This window comes from Dermochelys coriacea, chromosome 10 (assembly GCF_009764565.3).
Source record: "Dermochelys coriacea isolate rDerCor1 chromosome 10, rDerCor1.pri.v4, whole genome shotgun sequence".
Classification (NCBI taxonomy): Eukaryota; Metazoa; Chordata; order Testudines; family Dermochelyidae; genus Dermochelys; species Dermochelys coriacea.
Window position 1 is genome coordinate 58,110,933 of NC_050077.1, and position 22,749 is coordinate 58,133,681.

The 22,749-nt window shown below is 40.4% G+C and overlaps 1 protein-coding gene across 1 annotated transcript in view; it reads right to left on the reverse strand.

Annotated features, from left to right (window-relative positions):
* CHRFAM7A (CHRNA7 (exons 5-10) and FAM7A (exons A-E) fusion) overlaps window positions 1–22,749 on the reverse strand; it is a 97,982-nt gene that overhangs the window by 39,827 nt on the left and 35,406 nt on the right. Inside the window, exon 3 of the mRNA XM_038420783.2 lies at window positions 3,148–3,192. Coding sequence (XP_038276711.1) covers window positions 3,148–3,192 — 45 coding nt within the window. The remainder of the gene's footprint in view (window positions 1–3,147; window positions 3,193–22,749) is intronic.

Sequence of the window (22,749 nt, forward strand, 5' to 3'; positions counted from 1 at the left end):
ACTATCCATTCTGCATTTTATTTTGATCAGAGGTTCCCAGACTATGGTACACAGAGCACTTGGTGGCTGTCCAGGCAACTGGCTGGTTACATGGTGCTGGCTCTCCTTCTCATTTCCAGCTACTAAATTGCATTAAACAATAGTTAGACGTTAAATATTTTCCTATTACTACTTTCCAAGTAAGCAATTTCTGTAGTTGCCATATGGACATGATATGATGGTGAATGGGCAGGAGATGGTCCATGAAAGAAATCTATGCATTAAAATGTGGTCCACACTAGGAAAAGAGTTTGGAAACCTCTTACTTAGTCTAACTAGGTCAAATCTTCACACTAACATGTGCTCTTTTGTGAGCATTCACCTTAGGCATGTGCACTATAGCATTTGCACACCCAAATTGTGCACATTAAAATTTGAGGCTAGATTCTTCAAGATATACTTGGTGCACCTGAAAATAGGGAGCAGCTCTGGGAACAGCTGAAGTCCCTCCTGGGTCCTGCTGTAACCTAGAGGCTATTCAGGTTTACTCTTAACTATCTCCATGTAGAAAGGGGATATCCCTTAAGATAAAGCAGGAGCAAGAGTTTAATGTGCAAACATCAGGTTTATATTTTTTACCTCAAGAGATAAATGTAGCATTTAGGCACTTGGATGATGGACAGATAAACATATATCAGATACTGCTGGTATCAATAATTATAATCAGAAATATAAGCAATAAGTTTATTGTTGAATCACACAAATGCAGTGAAAGTCATTCTTCTTAATCCACATAAGATAACATAATAGAAAGATGGCCACTGAATTCAATGGGTTTTGAATCAGGCCGATCTATGAATTTTATTGTTATTTTTTTTCCAGACTAGCCATACAAAAACAATTACATCATTGATTCTTTTACTGTTCATATAAACTTAGTCTACACACTGGCCACAAGCAGCAGTTACAGTACTGATAGTAAACAGCTGATCTGGGAACTGGTGTCTTCCCTGCACCATATAGAATACAAAGACAAATAAATGAAAAGAAACTTAATGTGACAGTGTAAAAGAATTAAGAATTCCCTTAGAACAAAAAAATAAGAAAACAGGAAGAAGAGAAACATAAAAGACAAAATAAGTAAATTATAGTTTTTGGAAAATGAACTGTTGTTTCTTATCCTGTGTTTAGAAATCACAGTGACTGATGTCACTGTAACTCAGAGCGGGAAACAGATTTTATTTGACAGTTTTGATCTTATTGTAAAATAAGCACAAGCTGACTGCTTCCTCCACCTCAGCCTCTCTTTGTGAACAGATGTAACAATCACACTATCCTCAGTAGCTTACCAAAATTGTCTTTCATTTGTATCCTGAGATCTGCCAGAATGGGAGAGGCACTCTATAAAAGTTATAGTAAAAAGAAAAAGATGGACTCTCAGAGAAAGAATTAAACTGAGTGAATTTATCATTTTGAGTAAAGCAAGAGAGATCAAATTTCTGCTGACACAACAGAGTTGTTTTGAACAATAAAACTGTTCTGTAAACTACCAGTTGAGTTCAGGTTCTCTGTTACAAGTAGCAGTTAAAGGAAAGGAAAGTTCCTATGTATGTCTTTGGCCCAAATAAGGACTGAGCAACCAGTTATAGTACATTGTGAGTGGAGGTGGTTCCCACAAGCTTTGTGGTAGAAGCAGAAAGGAATTATGTGTTGTTGTTTCCATATAAAATTGTAAATGTCAGAGATGTGACGTAAACCCAAAGGAAAGTGCCAAAGCATGTGAATAATTCTCCTTGCTTTCATTCATCCTCCTACTTTTGCTCTTTCAATGTCAGCCCAGGCCCATTAAACTGCAATGGCTCCAACTTGGAATGAGTCAGTCCAAAGCCTACATTAATGCCAAGCTTGTGGGAAAATATTACAAGTCAAATCAAAGTAAACATGAATGGGCATTAGTGAAATTACAGAAGGGAAAAAAAAAAACCTCGCAAGGTTATGCCTTTCAAAATTCCATTGTATCTTCCAATTGTCAAAACAGGACTGAAACCCATTTGCCATCTGTTCCCATAATGTCAAGAATGTCAAAAAATCTGTATAGGGCCAGATTTTCTGATGGTATAAATTAGCATAGCTTCACTACGATCATTTAACATCCACCCATTTACATCAGTAGAGAATTTGGTATTCAGTGGTAACTGCAGGGTAAGAGTTCTGCGTCAAGAATTTGTCACTGCAGCACAGTTAAAGATAGGGCTAAATTTTGGAAAATGTGCACCCTACCATACATTCACAAAACAAATAGGAGCACAAGGAAAATGCATGAATGTGCCCATAATTGAACATTACACAACTGGTGACAGTGTGTGCCATTACCCATGGTCTGCATGCAACTTAGTCTCGGAATTATGGACATTGAACCCAAGTAATTCCTTTCTTTTCACAGTTACTTTTGACACAGTACTATGTATAAATAATTTATTTTAGGTATCACTTGCAGTCATAGGCATTTGATTAAAATCCTCTTGCAGTTTCTAAAAGGAGACAGACAGCAAATGTAGCAAACATGGAGAGACTGGTATCCTTAGGAGAATGGCAACAGACCACAGGAATAAATAACTCCTTTGGGATAAGCCCATCCTCCATAAGAAGAAATGTCTAGAGAGTCTCCGAATCCTCACTATATCAACAAGGTTGGCAAAATATTTATGTAAATGTGTGAAATTGTATTTTATGTTCTCTTTCACTATCAAATATGATTTAAGAAAAGATGCCAGATTTGTTGCAATGGGTGCATTTTGTACGATACTCTAAGTATCACTATTTGGGACCACTTAGGACTGCAATATCTTGCAGTAATCCAGTGTTTAGAGTGACTGAAACAAATGCAATGTATTGAGTTTATAAATCCTTCAGATATGGTACAACAATACAACTTATACAGTTTTATAAGTATCTATGAGATGATGTGAAATCCTTCTCCTGACAGTCTAAAACCTTAAACCCAGAATCCTCTATTCTACAGGATGTATCACCTCAGAGCTGTCCCGTATGTCTCAGAACAAAGAACAATAACTTGCAAGTGACATGAATGTGGGTTTTACATTTGTTGAACATGAAAAGCACATTTAAAGCTGCATTTGAAGAGATGTTTTATGTTTCACAACTTACCATTTGTAACCAAATGTTGGTTGTTAAAACTTGATTCTTTTCATCCTGGGGAGAAGAGAAAAAAATAAAAATGAACAACTCAACATTTGTTCAAGGAAAGGACTATGGTAACATTGTTGAGAAGTTTTAGTGAAATCAAATAGGCAGGCAGTTATGTTAATGTATCTTTCAATAAAAGTGATCCTGAGTAGTATGTCCTGCTAGGCTATGTGAAACCAGTTATGACTCTTTGTACCCCACTGTAACATAGTTTTTGAGGATTTCTTTTTAAATTGTTTTTATGCTACTACACCCCCCTACTGCTGGCATCTCCAAAGTGTTTCTTCTTGTTTGTCCCTGAGCAAAGGCAGAACTAACTGCATTAGAGGTTGCCCATTTCAACTTCGCTTACAAGCTGCTCATCTACTAGTTAACCTAACACATCAGAAATGGAGTTACACCAGCATGCACAAATTATAGAAACAATATGAACAAAAAAAACTGGATAATTGCAAATAGGTATTTATGCAAGGTTAGGGCCTGTTTCTGCTACTCTTACCCATGCTAAGTAGTCTCTTACTGTACAGAGTCCTGTTGATTTCAATGTATCATGGTTTTACCAAAACCCTGTGTATGGGGAAGTGCATTGCTACAATGCCCCAAGAGCATCCTGGAAACCCGACGGACTCAAGAAAATCTCAGTTTGTCTCACAGTTCTACACAAACACACTCCAGGTGAATGTACTTTGCATCAACCCTATCACTGAAGTAGCATAGGTCCTCAATATACTGGCAGAGAAAAGTTGCCTCGTGTACTATGGGGTGGAGCTGTTGCTTGGCTGGCCACCCACCAGTGTGGGTTGGGCAGTAGCAGCTCTGCATAGCCCCTAACTTACCCAAATGGACACACACAACGTAACAGGTCAAGAAAAAGTTATTACTCAATGCAAGTAAGGGTGGCAGAACTAATGCCTTAACTTTAGAGTTAACTAAGAAGATAATTTCCTCAGTTCTCAGACATGGATAAATATTTGTAACCTCAATACCCTGCACCTATCAGCAATTACTCAGCCCTCAACCAGACCTTCCTCAGGGTATTTCTGCCTCAGTGGGATTCTATCAAGGTAATGGGATACACTGAGCTCCAATTCCCATCACTAGAATTTGTTTTCTAAGCTAAATGTAAAACACCCAGCCTTTTCTGTCTTAAATCAAACTGAAGCTCCCGCTCCATACGTTTTACCCCCATACCACCACCCTGAGCTCTACCAAACAAAGTTCATGGGAATTCACTCTTTGGAAATTCCACAGCATATCCCAGAGTCACTTGTACTGTGTGAAAGGGCTCTCAAACCAGATGATACATCTACAACCACTACAATTTTAAAGCAAAAGTAATCTATGCTTTATTCTTCACCAAATAATAAATGTCCAAAGACAACCGTATTAATATTTTTACATACAATACAAGAGAGTCTTCTTAAACTGAAAATGTATATATGCAATTTAATCTGTAATCCATTTGTTTGCAGACTTTTGAATGAATGGAAGGACTGAAAGACCTTTAACTGTAGCAGTATCACGGTAGTGCATTAATAGTTATACAGCATGTAAAACTAGCTATAGCTGCCAGAGAAGATGACATTTTAATAGCAAATGGAGACATGTAAAGAGGAACATCAATAAAGGTGTGAAACTGTCACTGAATCCCATGGGATCCCAACTGAATGTACAACATAAAAGCAAATGAAAGAATTCAGATAAAAATACCCCCTAATTAGTATTCTGCATGGCTCCATTCTCCCCCTAGATGAGTGTACCTAGCCCCCATAAAAGTTAATAGGATCTGTGCCCACAGCCAGTGGCAGAATTTAAAACTTTCTCTTTATATTCTGTCTCGTTCATTCAGTAAATCCTGCCTTTCATCCAAGACTCCCTCCAATAGGCAAACATTCATTTATGAGTCTTCGGGGCAAGGGGGGAGGAAATTGTCTCATCTACCCTTCAATACTAGAAGTACAGTACTTGCTGCAGGCTAAAGTTATGTCTTATGAGAGTAAAACAGCTATTACAGTTGCCAAAAATATAGCTGATGGTTGAGTAAAGATGTTGCTTCTTCTGTAGAGATTCACAACAGTCCTTGATTGATATTAACAGCTATTACTCTGTAACATTTGTGTGATGCATCACTCAAGTACCTCTCCGTGTTATCAGAGAGTTTGCCAGTGTCAGTAGCATAACAGGGCTAGCTTCCAGTGGACATTAACTCATTAATTAATGAAGAAATGATGTCCACTGGATCATTCACAATATTGCAATCAAAAAGTTTAAATACTTTTCTATTCACTGGTGTTATCCACCTTTTGGGTGAGGTGTAAAATCAAGATTCTGACAACTTGTGATCAGTATCATCTCCAGCACCCTGTGTCCGATTCCACTCCTCTGGCTCCCACTTCTGAGCAATATTGCTCCTCCTCATATCAGACGAGAGGTTGCCACTAGCAAATTACTGAGGAAAGTATGCGCCAACTCAAGCCTGCCGCTGCACAATGACATTTTTAAACCACCAGCTGCATGTTTTCCATCAAGTCGTCCATTATGATCTCATCTGCCACGCCAGGATGTTAGGACGGAAACACTCTGGTGAGAGGAATGGATATCTGTTATAATCCCCAGCCAGTCCCTTGTTGCCAACCCTACAATTTGCCCACCTGGTTTTGACCTGTCCCATTGCCAATGGTCCCTGTTGAACAGGTTCCGGACCAGGCAAGGGTTTCTGTGCAGCCAACCAGTATCGCTGGGGCCTTCGTGACAGCCCTTTGTGCAGCTGTGCAGCCCTTCGTGACAGTCCTTTGTGCAGCAACACAGATGATGACGCGCATTGTTGACGAATGCCTGCTGACTAGGTTCAGCGGTGGCCTAAAAGAACTGCATCATGCCACTGAAGATGCCATCGCTTGGCTAGACGGCTATGCACACACTAAATAAATTAAAGGTCTCATAGCACTTTTCTCAAGGCTATGCGTTTTAAACACAGGTGGGCAGACAAATTCCAATTACAGCTTGTCTAGTCTGTAACAGCCATGCAAAAGCATATGCAGGACACTACCTGCGTGTGAATTTGAATTGGGAGCATTTTACATGCACTTTCCTCTGTGTAAATGGCTGCACAAGGTGCAAGGCAGTAGAGAAGCAGGTAGCTGGTTGAAATCTTGTTGCAGAACTGTTAGCCTAGTGAATGTGCATCATTAAGCAACACGCTACCCGCCTGTTGTATATTTTGTTATTTTAAAAGTTCAGAACCTGAAAGAGGGGATTTGAACATAATGGTGCCCATTTGATCACAATATTTAAGGTCCCATCAGTGGTTTAATCATAAATCCCCAACTTCCAAGGCATGCTAACTCGGCTGTAAAAACTTCACTGCAGGCTGAAGCTTGGTTTATAATATTCCTGTCCTAGAGAAAATTATTTCACACACTTTAGTTAAAATTGGTTTGGCTGATTTTCATCAAAAAGAGGGGGAGACTGGCAGTTCTCCAGTTTCAGAAGCTTTGCATTTTACTCTGCAATCTCACAAACAGCTTCAATTGGGGTGGGAGGGGATGTTCTTCAGGGGTTTGTCTCATGCTGAACAATGCATTTGAATATGATGGATGAATTCTGAAAAAACAGCTTCCCAGCAAAATACATTTACATTGTTTTCCATCACAGCTGTGCACAACCTCTTAACAAAATGTTTTGACACTAAAATGGATCTTGAAATTTTGCTCAAACTCCATCACATTTCAAATTTGTCATCATTTTGCAGTATTTTAGCAGCAACTACTTGGGGGGAAAAGTGTCGCACGCAGTGAGGCAAACCATTTCTAGAGCTTCTCTTACAAATATTGTTTTTAATATGAAAAGGAAAGAAGGACTTCACATTGCACCTGGAGGTATCATAAACAACAACACAGAAAACAAGACCAGGAACAAAATGACTCACTTTGGGGGTGGGGGGGTTTACTATGTTAGCTATTTTAGTTAATGCAAGCCTTAAATCACACAAGAACAGGGGTTCTCAAACTGGGAGTCATGAGGTTATTACATGGGGGGTTGCAAGCTATCAGCCTCCAACCCCAAACCCCACTTTGCCTCCAGCATTTATAATAGTGCTAAATATAAAAAAGTGGTTTTAATATATAAGGGGGCAGTTGCACTCAGAGGCTTGCTGTGTGAAAGGGGTCACCAATACAAAAGTCTGAGAAACACTGCACAAGAATAATAATGTGATGAGTGGTGACTATTGAGAAAGTATTGGTCAAACAGCTCAGCTCACTAAAGAGTGTTACTTTATTCATTTAGTGGCAGCCTTTGGCTACCAAACTCATAGCTATAGTAATGATTCAATACTGTACAGGGCAAATTGTTGTCAAGCTAATTATGATAGTACGCTGGGCCTCTGGAAGTAATGAAAGGGAGGTAACTGTGATCAGTGAGGCTGGGGAGGTTATACATTCTCTATTCCTCAGTGGATGGGGATGGAACTGAAAGCTGGAAATTTTTCTATGTACGCTTCTAACAGTAATAGAACTGCCTTCTCTCCCCCTTCCCTTTGTTGTTGTTTTTAACATTCAACAATCTCTCAGGCTAACTTTCTTTGGGAAACCCAGTATCATACCCTCACTCTACTATTCCCAAAACTTCCTCCTGCAACAAAACATACTTGGAAACGTAACAAACATCCTTATAAGGGGCCTTAACCCAGCCAGCTTTCAAATGGGCACAAGCCCAGCTAGTATTCATCTCTCAGATTTTAAGCACATCAAAGGATGAGCAGTGAACCCACCTACAATTCTGTGATAAATGCTAACAGAATAACTTTCTCCCTAACGACAGTGTCTAGCAATCCACCTGCCCATGCACTCCAAAACAGAAATAAGGGCTAGATGGTGCTTTTCTCACTTAGCCATGAGTAAGGGGCAGCATGCATCTGCACCACTGTCAGAGGAGCTGCAGGAGGCACTGTGCCTCACAGACAAAGAATTCCTCTCCAGCTCACCTGTTGGTCTACTAGGAAAGGAAATTACTTCATCCTTCTTAAGGGTTCAGCTTACTCCACTCAGCTCGCTCTTCTGATCAATGCATGAGGTACAGGTGAGAGGGGAAAGAGTCACGGCATGGCTCCACCCACTTCCACTTGCACTCTGGGAGAACATTGGCTGCACAGCCCCTACTATAATCCATGTAATCCTAATGCAGCAGCACAGAAGATGAGCGAGAGCCTTCTTCTTCTGCACAGGGTTTATGTCAATCTAGTCATAAAAGTTCCCATCTGTTTTTCTTAGCAATTGCACAAAGTAAATGTGTACACTGTGACGTCAAGTGGTTTGAACAGGGAGCTATTCAGACATTCCGAACATTTTCGGCACTTGCTAGTGGGCTGTTTTAGAATGGTATCACTAACTCTATTAAAACTATCAAAATATGAAGGCTTCATGCAATGTTTAGTGATATAACGAAGCTCTAACGCAAGCTTGATTCCTCACGATGTATTTCTAACTTACAGAAAACATGCACTAAATATATGAATAAATGTAACTCTTATATAAACCAAACTGTGGCTCCACTAATATCCAAATAGTGACCAGTAATACTATTGAATTATAACTTACTGCTTGATTCTTATTCCCTGCTTGAATATATGGTAGAACAAACCATAACCAAGCAATAATTTACAATTCCACAAGCCATACAATTAAAAAGGCTGAGTGCTCCCCTGAACTGTGCTGCAGTGCAATTCAAACATTTTATAAAACCAGTAAGCTTTTAAGTTTGCTTTAAGAAGTGAAGCTACTGAGGCGCAATCACACTTCTTGGGTGCCTTTCCAACCAGTTCTTCTCAATACATTTGTTATCCTTTTTACAATTCCTCTCTTAAAAAAAAAACTTGTGTTAACTCTTTGGACTGTTTCAGTTGTGATGAAAAATGTAATGTTTTGTTGAGAACGTAATTTTTCAAAAATCACTGACTACCTGTTTCAGAAACATATTCTCCCAGACCAAGATTTTCAAAAGTGACTCATGATTTTGGAGTGACTCAGTTTATGGGTCTCTAACTTGACATGCCATAAAGAAGCCTGATTTCCAGAAGCACCTTTAAGGTTGCTCAAGTTGAACACCCAAAAATTGGCACCCAAGATCACTAATCACTTAGAAAAATCTTAGCTCCAGCACACTTGGACCCCCTATTGGAAAGACCAACCATTATAATGCTTATATACAGGGCTAGTAAGTTCGAGTGGACACTGGAACCTTAACTGTGAATTACCTAGGATACCAGTTTTCACTTGCACTCCACACATTATTTTAATGTAAGTAAATGAGTGAAATACTGGCCATGCTGAAGTCAATCGCAAAACTCCCAGTGACTTCAACAAGGCCAGGATTTCAGCCAACGATTTTGGGAAGGAAGCCTGTTCAGTGTTTGCTGGCTGACCACAACAAGCCTCTTGAATGCTAATTTTTCATGTGATTAAAAGTTGCAAGGATGAGCCACTAAAAGGTTTCTCCCTTCTTGTAATGACACAGCTTGCTTCCAGACTCCACCAAAAAGGGTCTCCTTGTACTGGATCAATTGCACCGTATGGTAAAGGATTTTTTTTAAAAACATTGTAAGGCATACCTCATTATAGAAAAACGCTGAGCTCCCAAGCAGCTAATCATAATGAGACAAGACTGTTTCAGCCAGTTGCTGGCCACCAACAACACAACTGTCAATTTCTTATTCTATACTGTCACTTATTTACAGGTTTTAGCAGGGTAACATTCAAGTAGGTTATTCACTTCATTCTCTCTTATGTCATTGTCTCAGCACTTCCTAATTAAATATTTGAAGCATCTTTTGATCCACTATGTTAAATAATTGGCACCTAATGATGTTTTTTCCTTTTTTTTTTGAAAACCCTAACAATGTTCTCTAGTTAATGAATTTACCACTTAATAGAGTGAGGTTTTCCTCCTATATATTATACCTCAGCAGAGTGAAAGAGACAGAATTAATGTCTGATCCCTTCAGCCTCCACAGCCTTTACTGTTCATAATTAAGGTTGGAGGGTGATTTAGACCCACCTAAAAATCAATTGCAATTGGCAAAAAGACACTAAAAATCCTCTCTACACTCTGTGCTGCTCCTTGGCTTCTCATTGATAGCTTTGTGACAACGTCATACCAAGCTATTGTCAAGAGGAAGCTGAGGTTCCCTGAAGTTTTCAGGCCATATCAGACATAAGCAGATAAATTTATTTTAGTAGTGATGAGCTGGAGGTGGCTGTTAAAAGCCCCTTGCTGCCGTTCTGCCACAAAACTAAACAGGTTGGGATGATTTCCCGATTCTGAAAGCTGTATGCAGAGGATGTGCGAAGCTAACTCATCCATAACATTTCAACTTTTATAGGAGCCCCTCTTAAAATTAGCAAACAAAACCTGTTTGGAAATGAAGAAAGGTCCAGTGGCCAGGGAATTAGCTCAGACCCTGCTCTGCCACAGACTTCCTGTGTGACCTTGAGCAAATCAGTGAGGTTCTCAGTGCCTCAATTGCCCATCTGTAAAATGGGGAGAATAGCACTTCCTACCTCACAGGTGTATTGTATGGATAAATCCATTAAAGACAGTCAGGTGCTCAGATTGTGCTGTGATGGGGGTTATATTGGCGCCGTAGATATAACGGTAGTTAAGGCTGTGGCAGGACAAACACCATCCATTCAAATGGAAATAAGAGGTTAAGGGAAAATACTGTGCATGCCTTTCTACTTTCACATTTTCTCCACTATCAATAATGAACTCCAGCACCTCCATCTCCAACTGATACTCAAAAGAAATATGTACCCCATCTTCATCAAACTTGCATTCTAACATAAAGCCTAACAGTGATCTCATATGCTTTTATAACAGCACATTCTGTGCAGTTAGGAAATTAACACTGCTGAGGTAGCTGTTAAGGTTTTGTATTACAGTCAAAGTTTAATGAAGTGAGGGTATGCTTACTTTTTGTTATCTGGAGGTGAGCACCTTATGTAGTGTATAACTGATAGCACCGCAGGCAATATGAAAATGGAAAGGAATGCAGTGGATAAGATTTGTTAGAAGAGGTGAGATGTGAATTTCTGGTTTCCTCTTTCCCAGCCCAGGGAACTTTTCCCTAGGCTAAAGTGTGGTGGGTGGATGAGTGAATGGACTGGATAGGGTTGGTCTCTTCCTTCCCCCTGGGAAGAAACTGATATATTCCTGTTAGAAGTCTACATGGAGCTGAGTGCTAGAAATTTCCCTATCACTTAGAGATAGGGAATGTTTAACCTCTCACACACACACACTCCCCAACAACTACCACCTCCCCCTTCATTAATTAAACAGACCCTACCAAAGTCTTTGTTTCAATAAAAGTTATTTCTAATCCGATTGACAACTGCTAACATACAGGACCTAGCCAACTAACATTGAATGTTGGTTATACATACAAACCAAAAAATAAACAATAAATAAATAGAATCAGAGAATCAGAGAAGATTAGGGTTGGAAGAGACCTCAGGAGGTCATCTAGTCCAACCTCCTGCTCAAAGCAGGACCAACACCAACTAAATCATCCCAGCCAGGACTTTGTCAAGCTCAGCCTTAAAAACCTCTAAGGATGGAGATTCCACCATCTCCCTAGGTAATCCATTCCAGTGCTTCACCACCCTCCTAATGAAATAGTGTTTTCTAATATCCAACCTAGACCTCCCCCACTGCAACTTGAAACCATTGCTTCTTGTTCTGCCATCTGCCACCACTGAGAACAGCCTAGCTCCATCCTCTTTGGAACCCCGATTCAGGTAGTTAAAGGCTGCTATCAAATTCCCCCCTCACTCTTCTCTTCTGAAGACTAAACAAACCCAGTTCCCTCAGCCTCTCCTCATAAGTCATGTGCCCCAGCCCACAGATCATTTTTGTTGCCCTCAACTGGACTCTCTCCAATTTGTCCACATCCTTTCTGTAGTGGGAGCCCCAAAACTGAACACAATACTCCAGATGAAGCCTCACCAGTGCCGAATAGAGGGGAATAATCATTTCCCTTGATCTGCTGGCAATGCTCCTACTAATGCAGCCTAATATGCTGTTAGCCTTCTTGGCAACTCATATCCAACTTCTCATCCACTGTAATCCCCAGGTCCCTTTCTGCAGAACTGCTTCTTAGCCAGTCGGTCCCCAGCCTGTAGCAGTGCATGGGATTCTTCTGTCCTAAGTGCAGGACTCTGCACTTGTCCTTGTTGAGCCTCATCAGATTTGTTTTGGCCCAATCCTCCAATTTGTCTAGGTCACTCTGGACCCTATCCCTACCCTCCAACATATCTACCTAAAACACTAATCAACTAATATGTTGTCAACAGTCAATATGGGGGTTCGGTTTGGAGAACATATTTACCATTATGTTTAAAAACTTCTGTAGACAACCCCTACCAATGTAATTCATATACTAGGAAACAGTGCATGAGGAGGAATGGTATGGACAAAGGACAGGTCCCAGAGTGCTTTAGATTTCTTGCAAAAGGGGTACAAATAAATATGAGACAATCTAGTGAAAAAACTGCGAAAAGGGGTGATTTTTAAACTATTATTCTTTCTGTATCAATTCATTTTTCATCAAATCACCAAGAAAAATTCGAATCATACTCAAAGTTTAGATTCTATATTCTGGGTTTTTTAATTCCAATAAGATATTTTTGCATAACATAGATTTAAACTGCTGCAAATCCTACCTCAATGCCTCAACATGGTGCAGCAGTGTTCGACAGCAATGATAGCAGAGTGCATTCTCCTGCAGGTCTAACCATGCTATCAAGGTGTCAGACTGGCAGCCCAGCAAAGGGGTTGCTTCCTCTGTGGAGGGGCGTATAATCCCTCTTTCTGAGGCTGTAAACTAGCTAAGTTGAGGAGATAAACGCACCACTGACAGCCCAGCCAGTGGATAGCTGAAAACAATGGATAAAACAACATGGAAAACCAAAGTCTCAGTTCTCTGCATGTTCCTTGATCCCCACTCCAGAGGGAGTGAGGCATTCAAATGACGAGAGGCTGCAAAGAATCTCAGATGCCAGGCTGCCAAAAGGAAACTGGACAACTCTCTCCGTGTACACTTATAACTGCAGAACACTGATGAGGGAGGAATCAATAAACCATCTAATGGAGGAAAAGGCAAAAACAGCCTGCAATGTGCTGGGTGTTTGTGAAACACAACAAAAGGAGATGGAGGTCAGCTGGAGGGATGGAAGCACAGTTATTCTAGGAAAAGGAGAAGGCACAAGGACAGTTGGAGTTGTCGAATTCATCATAAATAAGGAATGGTCTTTGAAAATTGTCTCAGGCCATTTGAAGTAATTGCGTATCGGGGTACTTTACCTCCGATTGAACCAAAATAGTACTCTCAAAATCATCCAGATCTATGCTCCCACAAGGTATGCGAAGATGATGATGTGGAAGGATTCTATCAGGAACTGGAGGAAACCCTCACTCAGAGTTTCACATATGCAATTGTGATGGGAGATTTTAACACCAAGGTTGGCAGAGGGAGAGAGGGCAAAAAGTTCATAGGAAGATATGGTATCAAAGAATGAAACACGCGAGGAGAACGACTAGCTATATTAGCAGAGAATGTTCGTTGGTAACACCTGGTTCCGAAAGAAGGCTAACAGAAGATGGACCTGGATCGCACCAAACGCAAAGACAAAAAATGAAATCTATTACTTTCTGATCAATAGACGATGCATCGTGCAGGATATTTCAGTAGTGCCATCATTCAATATCGGTAGCGATCATCACCTACTGAGAGCCAAACTCATGTTCATTGTGAAGGTGGAGAAAAAGGAGCTGTGTATGGCAAACAGAAGGCACCAACCAGTAGCTTTCGATGAGGCAATCCTGAAGGAAAACATTTCTAGGGAAGATTCGAGCCTCCTGGAAGACTGCGACGACGATTATGAGAACTTCAGTAAGAGATTGGAACGGTGTATGAAATCAGCTGAGCATGAAAGACTAAGAAGAGCTAGCAGAAGAATCTCTGAGAATACAAAGACTTTATTGGAGAAGAGGATGAAAATGAAAGGAAATGGCAGTGACAGACTTGAGTACTCCCTTCTCTGCAAGCTCATACAAATAAAGTTGAAGGAAGACTTAGAGAAATTTGGAACCAAAAAGCTCCTAAAGGCTGCTGAAGATCGTAAAAGTCTCCAAAAATGCAAACGGGAACTGGCGTTGTACAGGTCATCATTATTGGCTTTGAAGAACAGGGATGGAGAATCAGTAACCGATCGAACAGAGATGGAGGCGATCAGCTGTTTGCATCTTGTATAGATGTCCCAATGCCATCACTTCAAAAAAATGATTGGTTCTCATCAAAGTCCATCACGCAATCCATCAAATGAAAGAGGGGAAGGCTGCAGGCAAGGACAGTCTGATAGCAGAAGTGCTTAAGGCGAGAGGACAGGAACGTTGGAAAGCTCTCGCCCAAAGATTCAGCCTCTACCTGGAAATCCAGAAGATACCATCCAGTTAGAAAGAGTCCAGTACCATCTTGCTGCATAAGAAAGGCGATCGAGAAAAATCTAAAGAACTATCACCTGATCTGTCTGCTTTCACATATCTATGAGTTGTTCACTAAAATAATAACAAATCAACTGTCAAGAAACCTGGATGAACAGCAACTAGAGATAAGGCCAGCTTTCGAAGGAATTACAGCACGATAGACCACATCTTCACTCTAAACCAACTACTAGAGCGTTCAAGGGAATACAAGTTCCTTTTGTGCATTGCCTTCGTGGACTACGAGAAGGCTTTCGACAGCATAGAGACTAATGCCGTTCTTGAAGTTCTTTCAGAAAAGGACATCAGCGCGAAATACATCACATTACTAAAGGAAGAGAACTCTGGCTGCAGCACGCACAGTAGTATCGCTGTTCGATACTCCCCTCCAAATCCCCATTGAGAAAGGTGTGAATTAAGGAGATACAGTTTCACCAAAATTATTCACAGCCTGTCTTGAATTGGTTTTTCAACGAGCAGACTTGAAAGACGGGATTAATATAAACGGCGAGCGGCTAAACCATCTCAGGTTCGCAGATCATATAGTGCTGATAGCCGAAAATACAGCCCAGCTTGAGGGAATGCTTAAACAACTAATTGTTGTTTAAAAAAAATTTTCATTTCGAAAATGAAATACATGAGATCAGATGTTCTGCCAAGAACCCAAATAACTCTTGGAGGAGAGCAGATCCAAGAGGTTGATAAATACATATATTTGGGCCAGGAAGTCAACATGCGCCATGATCAGAAAGGCAAACTGTCGTGCAGAAAAAAAGCTGGATGGTGCGCATTCAATTATAACAAGGATATCCTCCAAAAAAAGATCAGCAAAACAACTTGTGCAAATCTTTTTAACTTGACCGTGCTTCCAGCAATGTTATATGGCAGTGAAACATGGTCACTGACAAAGATTGAAGAACATCAACTGTCTGTCTCACAGAGGGCAATGGAACGAACATTTTGGGGCATTTTGCTCCACGATCACATCCCCAACAAAATAATTAGGTAGCAGTCTGGAGTGTGAGACGTTGTTGTTGAAAGCAGGTTCAGCAAAATGCGGTGGGCGGGACATGCGGCCTCACTCAGCGACAACAGATGGACCGCAGCTATATCCGAGTGGTATCCACGAGAACAGAAACGGCCATGCGGTTGGCCTTCAAAGGGGTGGGATGATTTCCTAACAAGGAGATATGGACAAGCATGGCAAAGGATGGCCAGAGCAAGAGAAGATTGGAAGGCGTGTTGTGATCAGTTCAGTCTCAACTAATGAAAGACCAACAGTCTACGCAGGTTTAAAGCTCTGTTAAAAGGGAATTCTGTAACACAGCCTTAACAACATTGCAGCAGCAACAGTTTTGAGAATCCATCACTGTCTTAAGCTCTAAAAATGACAGCAAAAGACACAACCTATCACAAATGGAAATTAAGCAGATGAGCTACTATACAGCCCAACCTGCTGTATATTTCACCTTTCATGGTTGCTCCCCCAACCCTGACATCCTAGGCTTCTGGTGTAAAAGGAGTTTCCTCTTAAACCAACTGAATACCTGATGCATCTGGCAGTGCTGGAGCAGACTGTAAAGTGCTGAATGCCTCCTGAAAGCCGCTGGCCACTCTAAACCCAACCACTCTAACACCTGAGTGGAAGTTGAAGGCATCCAAGAAATCACCTTTTTTCTTCTTCTACATTCTACATACAAGGACAAATTCAGGCATGGGGCAATTTTTCCGCTACTGGACTCAGTGACTCTCACATCCTTTCAACTCTGAATCTCTCTGGCTTTAATCAGAGCATTTAATACTAGATAAAATATTACAGCAGTGCTCAGGATTGAGCCATGTGCCTCCTGTAACGTTAATGGGAGTCTTGCTGGTAAATCCATACAATCTACCCTGAAAATGTCTCCATTATTGTTAACAATACTTGGTGGTTGTTCTGTGGTTCAATTTAGTTGCACATTTTATTGAAGTATTAAAATAAATGTTAAAAAACAAAGAAACTTTTTAAAAAACTAAGTCTAAAAAGAAAAACCTTTCCATTAAACTCTGAAGGCCGTTGGGCTTAATTAAATTATAGTCTATAGGCAGCATGTACAGCTGCCTCCAGCTCATTCTCAACACACAATCTTTGTAAAATAGGATATTAGCATGTGTGAGCAGCAGCTACTCTAGTAAATGAAGTAACTGAGTTATTTTGCTCCGAGAACAAAAGTTGTTAATGTATGCATAGAAATTATAATGTATAAAATTATACATATATATAGTATGTGGATGCACAAGTGTGGTTTACACATGCGCACACACACAAAATAACTTCCAAATTGTCTTTTAAAATGACAGTTTTCAGTTAAACATGCATGAAAGAATACTTATTATTACTGATGCCCCTTATGCCATGCAGTAGAAGAAGAGTGCTTTAACCCATAAAATACCCTACACAATTCTCAGTGTGAAGTCATGACATCTTTAACTCTTTCTGTGAAGAGTTTTATCTTGGGTACTCTAAAAAAAAAATTAAAAGTGTCCATCTTCTTTACGAGCTAAAAGGCTTGTTTTGCAAAACTGCTACTACAGCCAATCACAATTCTCAGCACTACGGTAAACATGTTCACAAGTGTAATCTTTTGCACTGCAGGTATAGCTCACCTTGCTGCAGCTGAGAGTACCACATGTGCTTTCACCAATTCCAGAGGTTTGCATGTGTTAATAGGGAGGAGAAGAGAAAGGCTGGGAAACAAAGCAAAGTAGCACAAAGTGTCACCCCAAAAGGGCACAAATATAAAAAAATATGGTGGGTAGAAAAAAGCAGCCTGGGGACAGTTTGGATCCAGGGCTTCAATCTTTAATTACTGTGCAGTCCATCCACCAGAAAGGTTTTGCTTTCCCCGAAGGCCACTATGTAAAAGTCTGATCCTGCAATTACTTAATACCAGGCTTGCTATCAAACTATTCAAAGTAGCTATCCCCATGCTTCTTAGTGTTTGGACTGGGCCCTTAGCAGCCTATGGAAAACCAAAATCTTTTTAGTGTATGGGTTACAGAGTCATCAAACACCAAGGCTCTGAATCTGAACTGCTCCACTACACTGCTAGTGTGTGTCACTTACTACCACTGATAGTTATGCATGTGCATCCAATGTAGGATGTAGTGAAATCACTTTATATGTTGGAACAGAAAAGCTTTTAAGGTTCTAAAGCTATCATTGTCTATCCTCATTTTTGGATTCACTGTTTTTGCTTCTTTGGGGGGGCTGATAGGAAGAGTCTTTTTTGTTTGTTTTTTCCCTCTTTGTAGATATAAAATATCTTTTTAAAACAATGAGGAAAACTTAACCAAAGTTATGTCAAAGCTTGGTTCAGGATCACTTTGCGTTTGGAGCAAGAGTTGGAGGCCTCAGATTGCTTTATTCTTCCTTAATTACAGATAAAATTCTACACTCTTTTGAAGAGACAGCTCATGTGGTAACACCAGCTTAGGCACCCAGAAACTCCACAAGGCTACACACACACACTAATCACCCCTATTTCAGGGGCAAGCTTTGCCTCTTCCTCCCGGCTATTCTCCTTCTCCCATGGAAGAGATTTAGCACAAAATACACAGATCTTTTAGGATCATGCAAATCTTGGGTACACCAAGGATAAAGGGTTATCTGCATTGGGACCTGAAGTAGCTCTGGGCCCTGCAATTTTGTCATGCTCTCAGACAACATCACTGATTCCTTAGTGCAAAGAGGCTCCTGAAGAAACTTGAAATAGCCTCTTGCTGTATTGACTTTTCTGCTATGTTCACCATCCCTGGTTCCTCTTTTCACATAGATTCTTTGCCCTACGGTGGAGAAATGGAAAAATACTGCCATGGTGGAAACACCCCCACCCCTATTCGGTGTAGAGATGGGATATCCACAAAGAGAGAGCTCCCGCGATGCTGAGATCAGAACAGCAACATCTGGGCCTTAGTTTTTACACCATACTTATTCCGCAAACTCTCATTATCCTTCTTGTTCACCACTGACGTTCATTGGAATTTGCCTGAGTGAGGGCCTCATCCTCAGGATATGGCCCTACATATTCTCTTCCAACTTCCTAGCAAAGAAGTGGATGTTATAAATACACTCAACTACAACTAGCTGTGGAGCTCCAGTTATAAAAAACATTAACTACTTCATGGTATCCCTCCAGCTCATATGGAGACTTTATTGCAATAGTAGCTGCTTTTTTTTTTAACTTATTACAAAAAAAGAGTGGTGTGTAACTCTGAACACACACTTCTTTTCAAAGAAGAATAAAAAACATGTTCATTAAGTCAACAGAATAAACCCCAGCTAATCAAATACTTTTTTAACACACCTTGTTTTCCACAATATTATCAGGGACAGGATACGACAGAAACAGAGAGAGAGAGACAACATTTGATTTGCTTGATTTATGAATTCCCACGACTCACTGCACACATTTCTATTCAGTTCAATTATAAAATATATCTCAAGACTTAAAACTAGTTACATTTATTGCAAGCATGCATTGTAATAACTCTGTTCTGTACATTTATTTTAATTCCATTGAATTCACTTGCAAAACTCCCAGTGACTTCAATCAGATTAGATTTAACCCTGAATTAGAGTTAAATGCTAGATTTAGGACCAGATTCACATTGACACTCAGACAATGCAGAGGAGCTAGACTCCAACTGGGATCAGAAAATTTATAATCTCAGCTTGGGTAGGGGAGCTCTTAATTGGCAGTGTGTTCCTGTGCTAATTTCCCCCCACACACCACAAATCACACAGAAGACCTATTAGGGGATGGTTTGGAGGAGAGAAAGCAAGGAGAGAGGAAGTTGGCTTTACCAGTTCTCAGCTGGTATGTGTTCCCTTGGAGACCACACACCACTGGTGTAAGTTAGAGTAGTCTACTTATGAGCTGCTCTAACTCATGCTGGAACCAGGTGTAGCACAGAATGGCCCACAGGATCAGGGAGCTGTAAATTACCTCTTACAGCCTCCCAACCCTCCCGTGCCGGGCAGAGATTAGGCACAAGAAGGGATCCATCTCTTTCACTTCATATTTTAGTTTATTAGTTTGATGATTTTTTTAAACTTTCCATATAGAACCTGTACAACCAGCCAATGCATAAATCAAAGGGCCTGGGAAGCTTCTAATTAGAATTTTATGACTTTTTGATTTAATCTATGTTTACACTTATTTATCTACTTATATAACAGATCTAAGTGCTCAAGTATTTATCCTCACCATACCCATATAAGGTACAGAAGTATTATCCCAGGGGTTCTCAAACTCCCCTCGGGGGTCATGAGGTTATTACATGGGGGGGTCACAAGCTGTCAGCCTCCACCCCAAACCACGCTTCACCTCCAGCATTTATAATAGTGTTAAATATTTTTAAGTGTTTTTCATTTGTAAGGGGGGGGTCACACTCAGATGCTTGCTGTGTGAAAGGAGTCACCAGTACAAAAGTTTGAGAACCACTATATTATCCCCATTAACAAATGAAGAACTGAGGAAGAAAGATCAAGCAAGTTGTCCAAGATCAAACAGAAAGTCCATGGCAAAGCCAGGAATTGACCCTAGCTCCAAGTCCAAGCCTCGACCAGAAGACAATCCTTCTTTCCTATGGTAATTGGAGGTCTAGAAATACACTAGACCCAAGCATCAACCCCTGTGAAAAGCCGCAAACATACTTCACTGATAAGATCAACCAAATATGTATGGAGCTGACATGGACAGAAAATTCCACTCCCAAACTATTATCCACCTCATCACCCCAAATGAGTTTGGCCTTATCATACACACCTAAGCCGTATTAGAGCCACAACCTGTGAAACAGATCCTTGCCCCTCCTGATTGGTAAAAGCCAGTAAAGAGCAGCTATGTCTTCTACTAAGGGAAATGGTTAATGACTCTTTCAGAGAAACACACCTACCAGGTCCTTGAAAGTAGTTCACCTAATCCTCAAAAAGCTAACACTCAATCACAAAGCTCTCTCCAACTACTGTCCCATCTCCAACTTCTCACTGCTAGGCAAAATAAATGTGAAAGTAGTAACCCCCAAGCTCCAACAACAAGCGATATCACCAGCACCCTGGATACCTCACAATCAAAGTTTGCACCAGGCCACAGCATAGAGACGACTCTGGTGGCACTAAAAGATGACGTCCTTGTGGCCAGGGACAAAGATAAGATTTCCAGGCTCACACTACCGGACCTCTTTGAAGCCTTTGACACAATGGACAAGGTACTGCTAATGTGACACAGCTAGGGTAGATGGTCCAGCACTATAATGGCTCCAACAGTTCCTCTCCAGCAGAATTCAGAGCAGTGATGGGTAACTGCTCCTCCCTCCCAAAGGCACTCACCTGCAGGGTCTCGCAGTGATCAATACTATCCCCTTTTTTCTTCAATATCTATATGAGACCACTCAGAAACATAGTGAGACTCTAGGGGCTTGCTGCCAATGGTACGCTGATGACACCCAAATGTATAGTTCATTCTGAAGAGATACAACCACCCCCACTACTACAATGTCAGAGCTTGGCCATCTTTAGGAAATGTTACAAACCCTTCCTCTTTGAGAAAGCTTTTCCACAATAAGCGGAGCTGTCCCAATGCAAACATTCTCCTCATGCCCAGCACCCGCAAAAAACTCTACCCCAAGCAGAATTTGACCCCAAAAGGGAGAAGTGCCAGAGACTCCATGAAGACCACTAGAGACTTCACTATTTCTATTGATTTCACATGTAAGGTGCTTAGATATTATGCTGATGGGTGGCAGTATAAAAAGCAAGATAAATACCATAGATAGAAAAGGGTTCAAATATAAAAATATTTGCATATGTTTGTACAATTAAAGAAAGTTATACGGATTTTATTAAAACAGTAAAGTATTTTACAAGATAATGCATTCAGCATGGGAGTCAGGAGGTTTGAGTTCCAAGTCATGTAACCTCTCTTGCCTCAGTTTCCCCATTTTTAAAATTGGGATAATGACCCTTATCCACATCTAAAAATGTTCCTTGATGCCTATTAATTAAAAACTCTTATAATAATGCTACTTAGCACCACTAACTATTATTATTATTAGCTCACTATTTTGAGTAGGGGAGGATAGAGCGTTTTATTTCTTGCTAACTTCAAGCCATTCTCTGAATTTCCAAAAAAAAATCTCTGGATATTAGTATAGCCACATCTGATTTAATTCATTACTGATGATAATAGCACTAAAGCGGCCTGTACTACATCTGTGATAAGAAAAATTCCTCTTTAGACTGTACCTGCACATAAATGCTTACAGAACTCAAGATACTGACGTTCTGTATTTAACCCTTCACAACAGAATGTGCTCTGATTTTGTACAATTTAAGCAGCATGTAAGTAAATATGATTTAGTTTTCAGTTCAAATCTATCTCCATCCAAACTGAACAAACGTTTTAATGGTGCAAGCACTTCCACAAAAATGGAAAAATCCCTAATTTTATAGCAAATATTGTACAGCTGTTACTTTATAATAAATGGCAAGTTTTCCTTTCGAATTCATAGTAATACAAATTATGATGAAGTTTATGTGCACAGAATCCCCTAGTAAACACTAACAAATGTTATGGATAACTCTGACCAAACATCGTATGATTAACAGAGCTTTAGTGAACTGTTACACAGAAGCTGCAAATTCTTCAAAATTCATGAGTTATCTGTTGTTCTGCGATTCAGTCCTACATTAAGGCAAAAGAGTAGGCTGGCAGCTACATTTCTAAAGCTCCTCTCCATATAGTTTCTGCAAATGGTATAGTACAATAGCAGCAGGTTCATGATCTTTCCACATATCAGGGAACTCCTTAAGCTCCCAGCCCCCCATAGTTGATATCAGCTCAGGGTGTTCTGAGCAGTAGTTACAGATATCCACAGATCTTCAGGCTGCTGCTGCTGCCAGCACTTCCAAAAAAAAAAAAAAAGATCTAGCCTATCAAAAGAACATTCCTGAACTGGCAGGGCCGGGAACGAGTCTGAACTCCA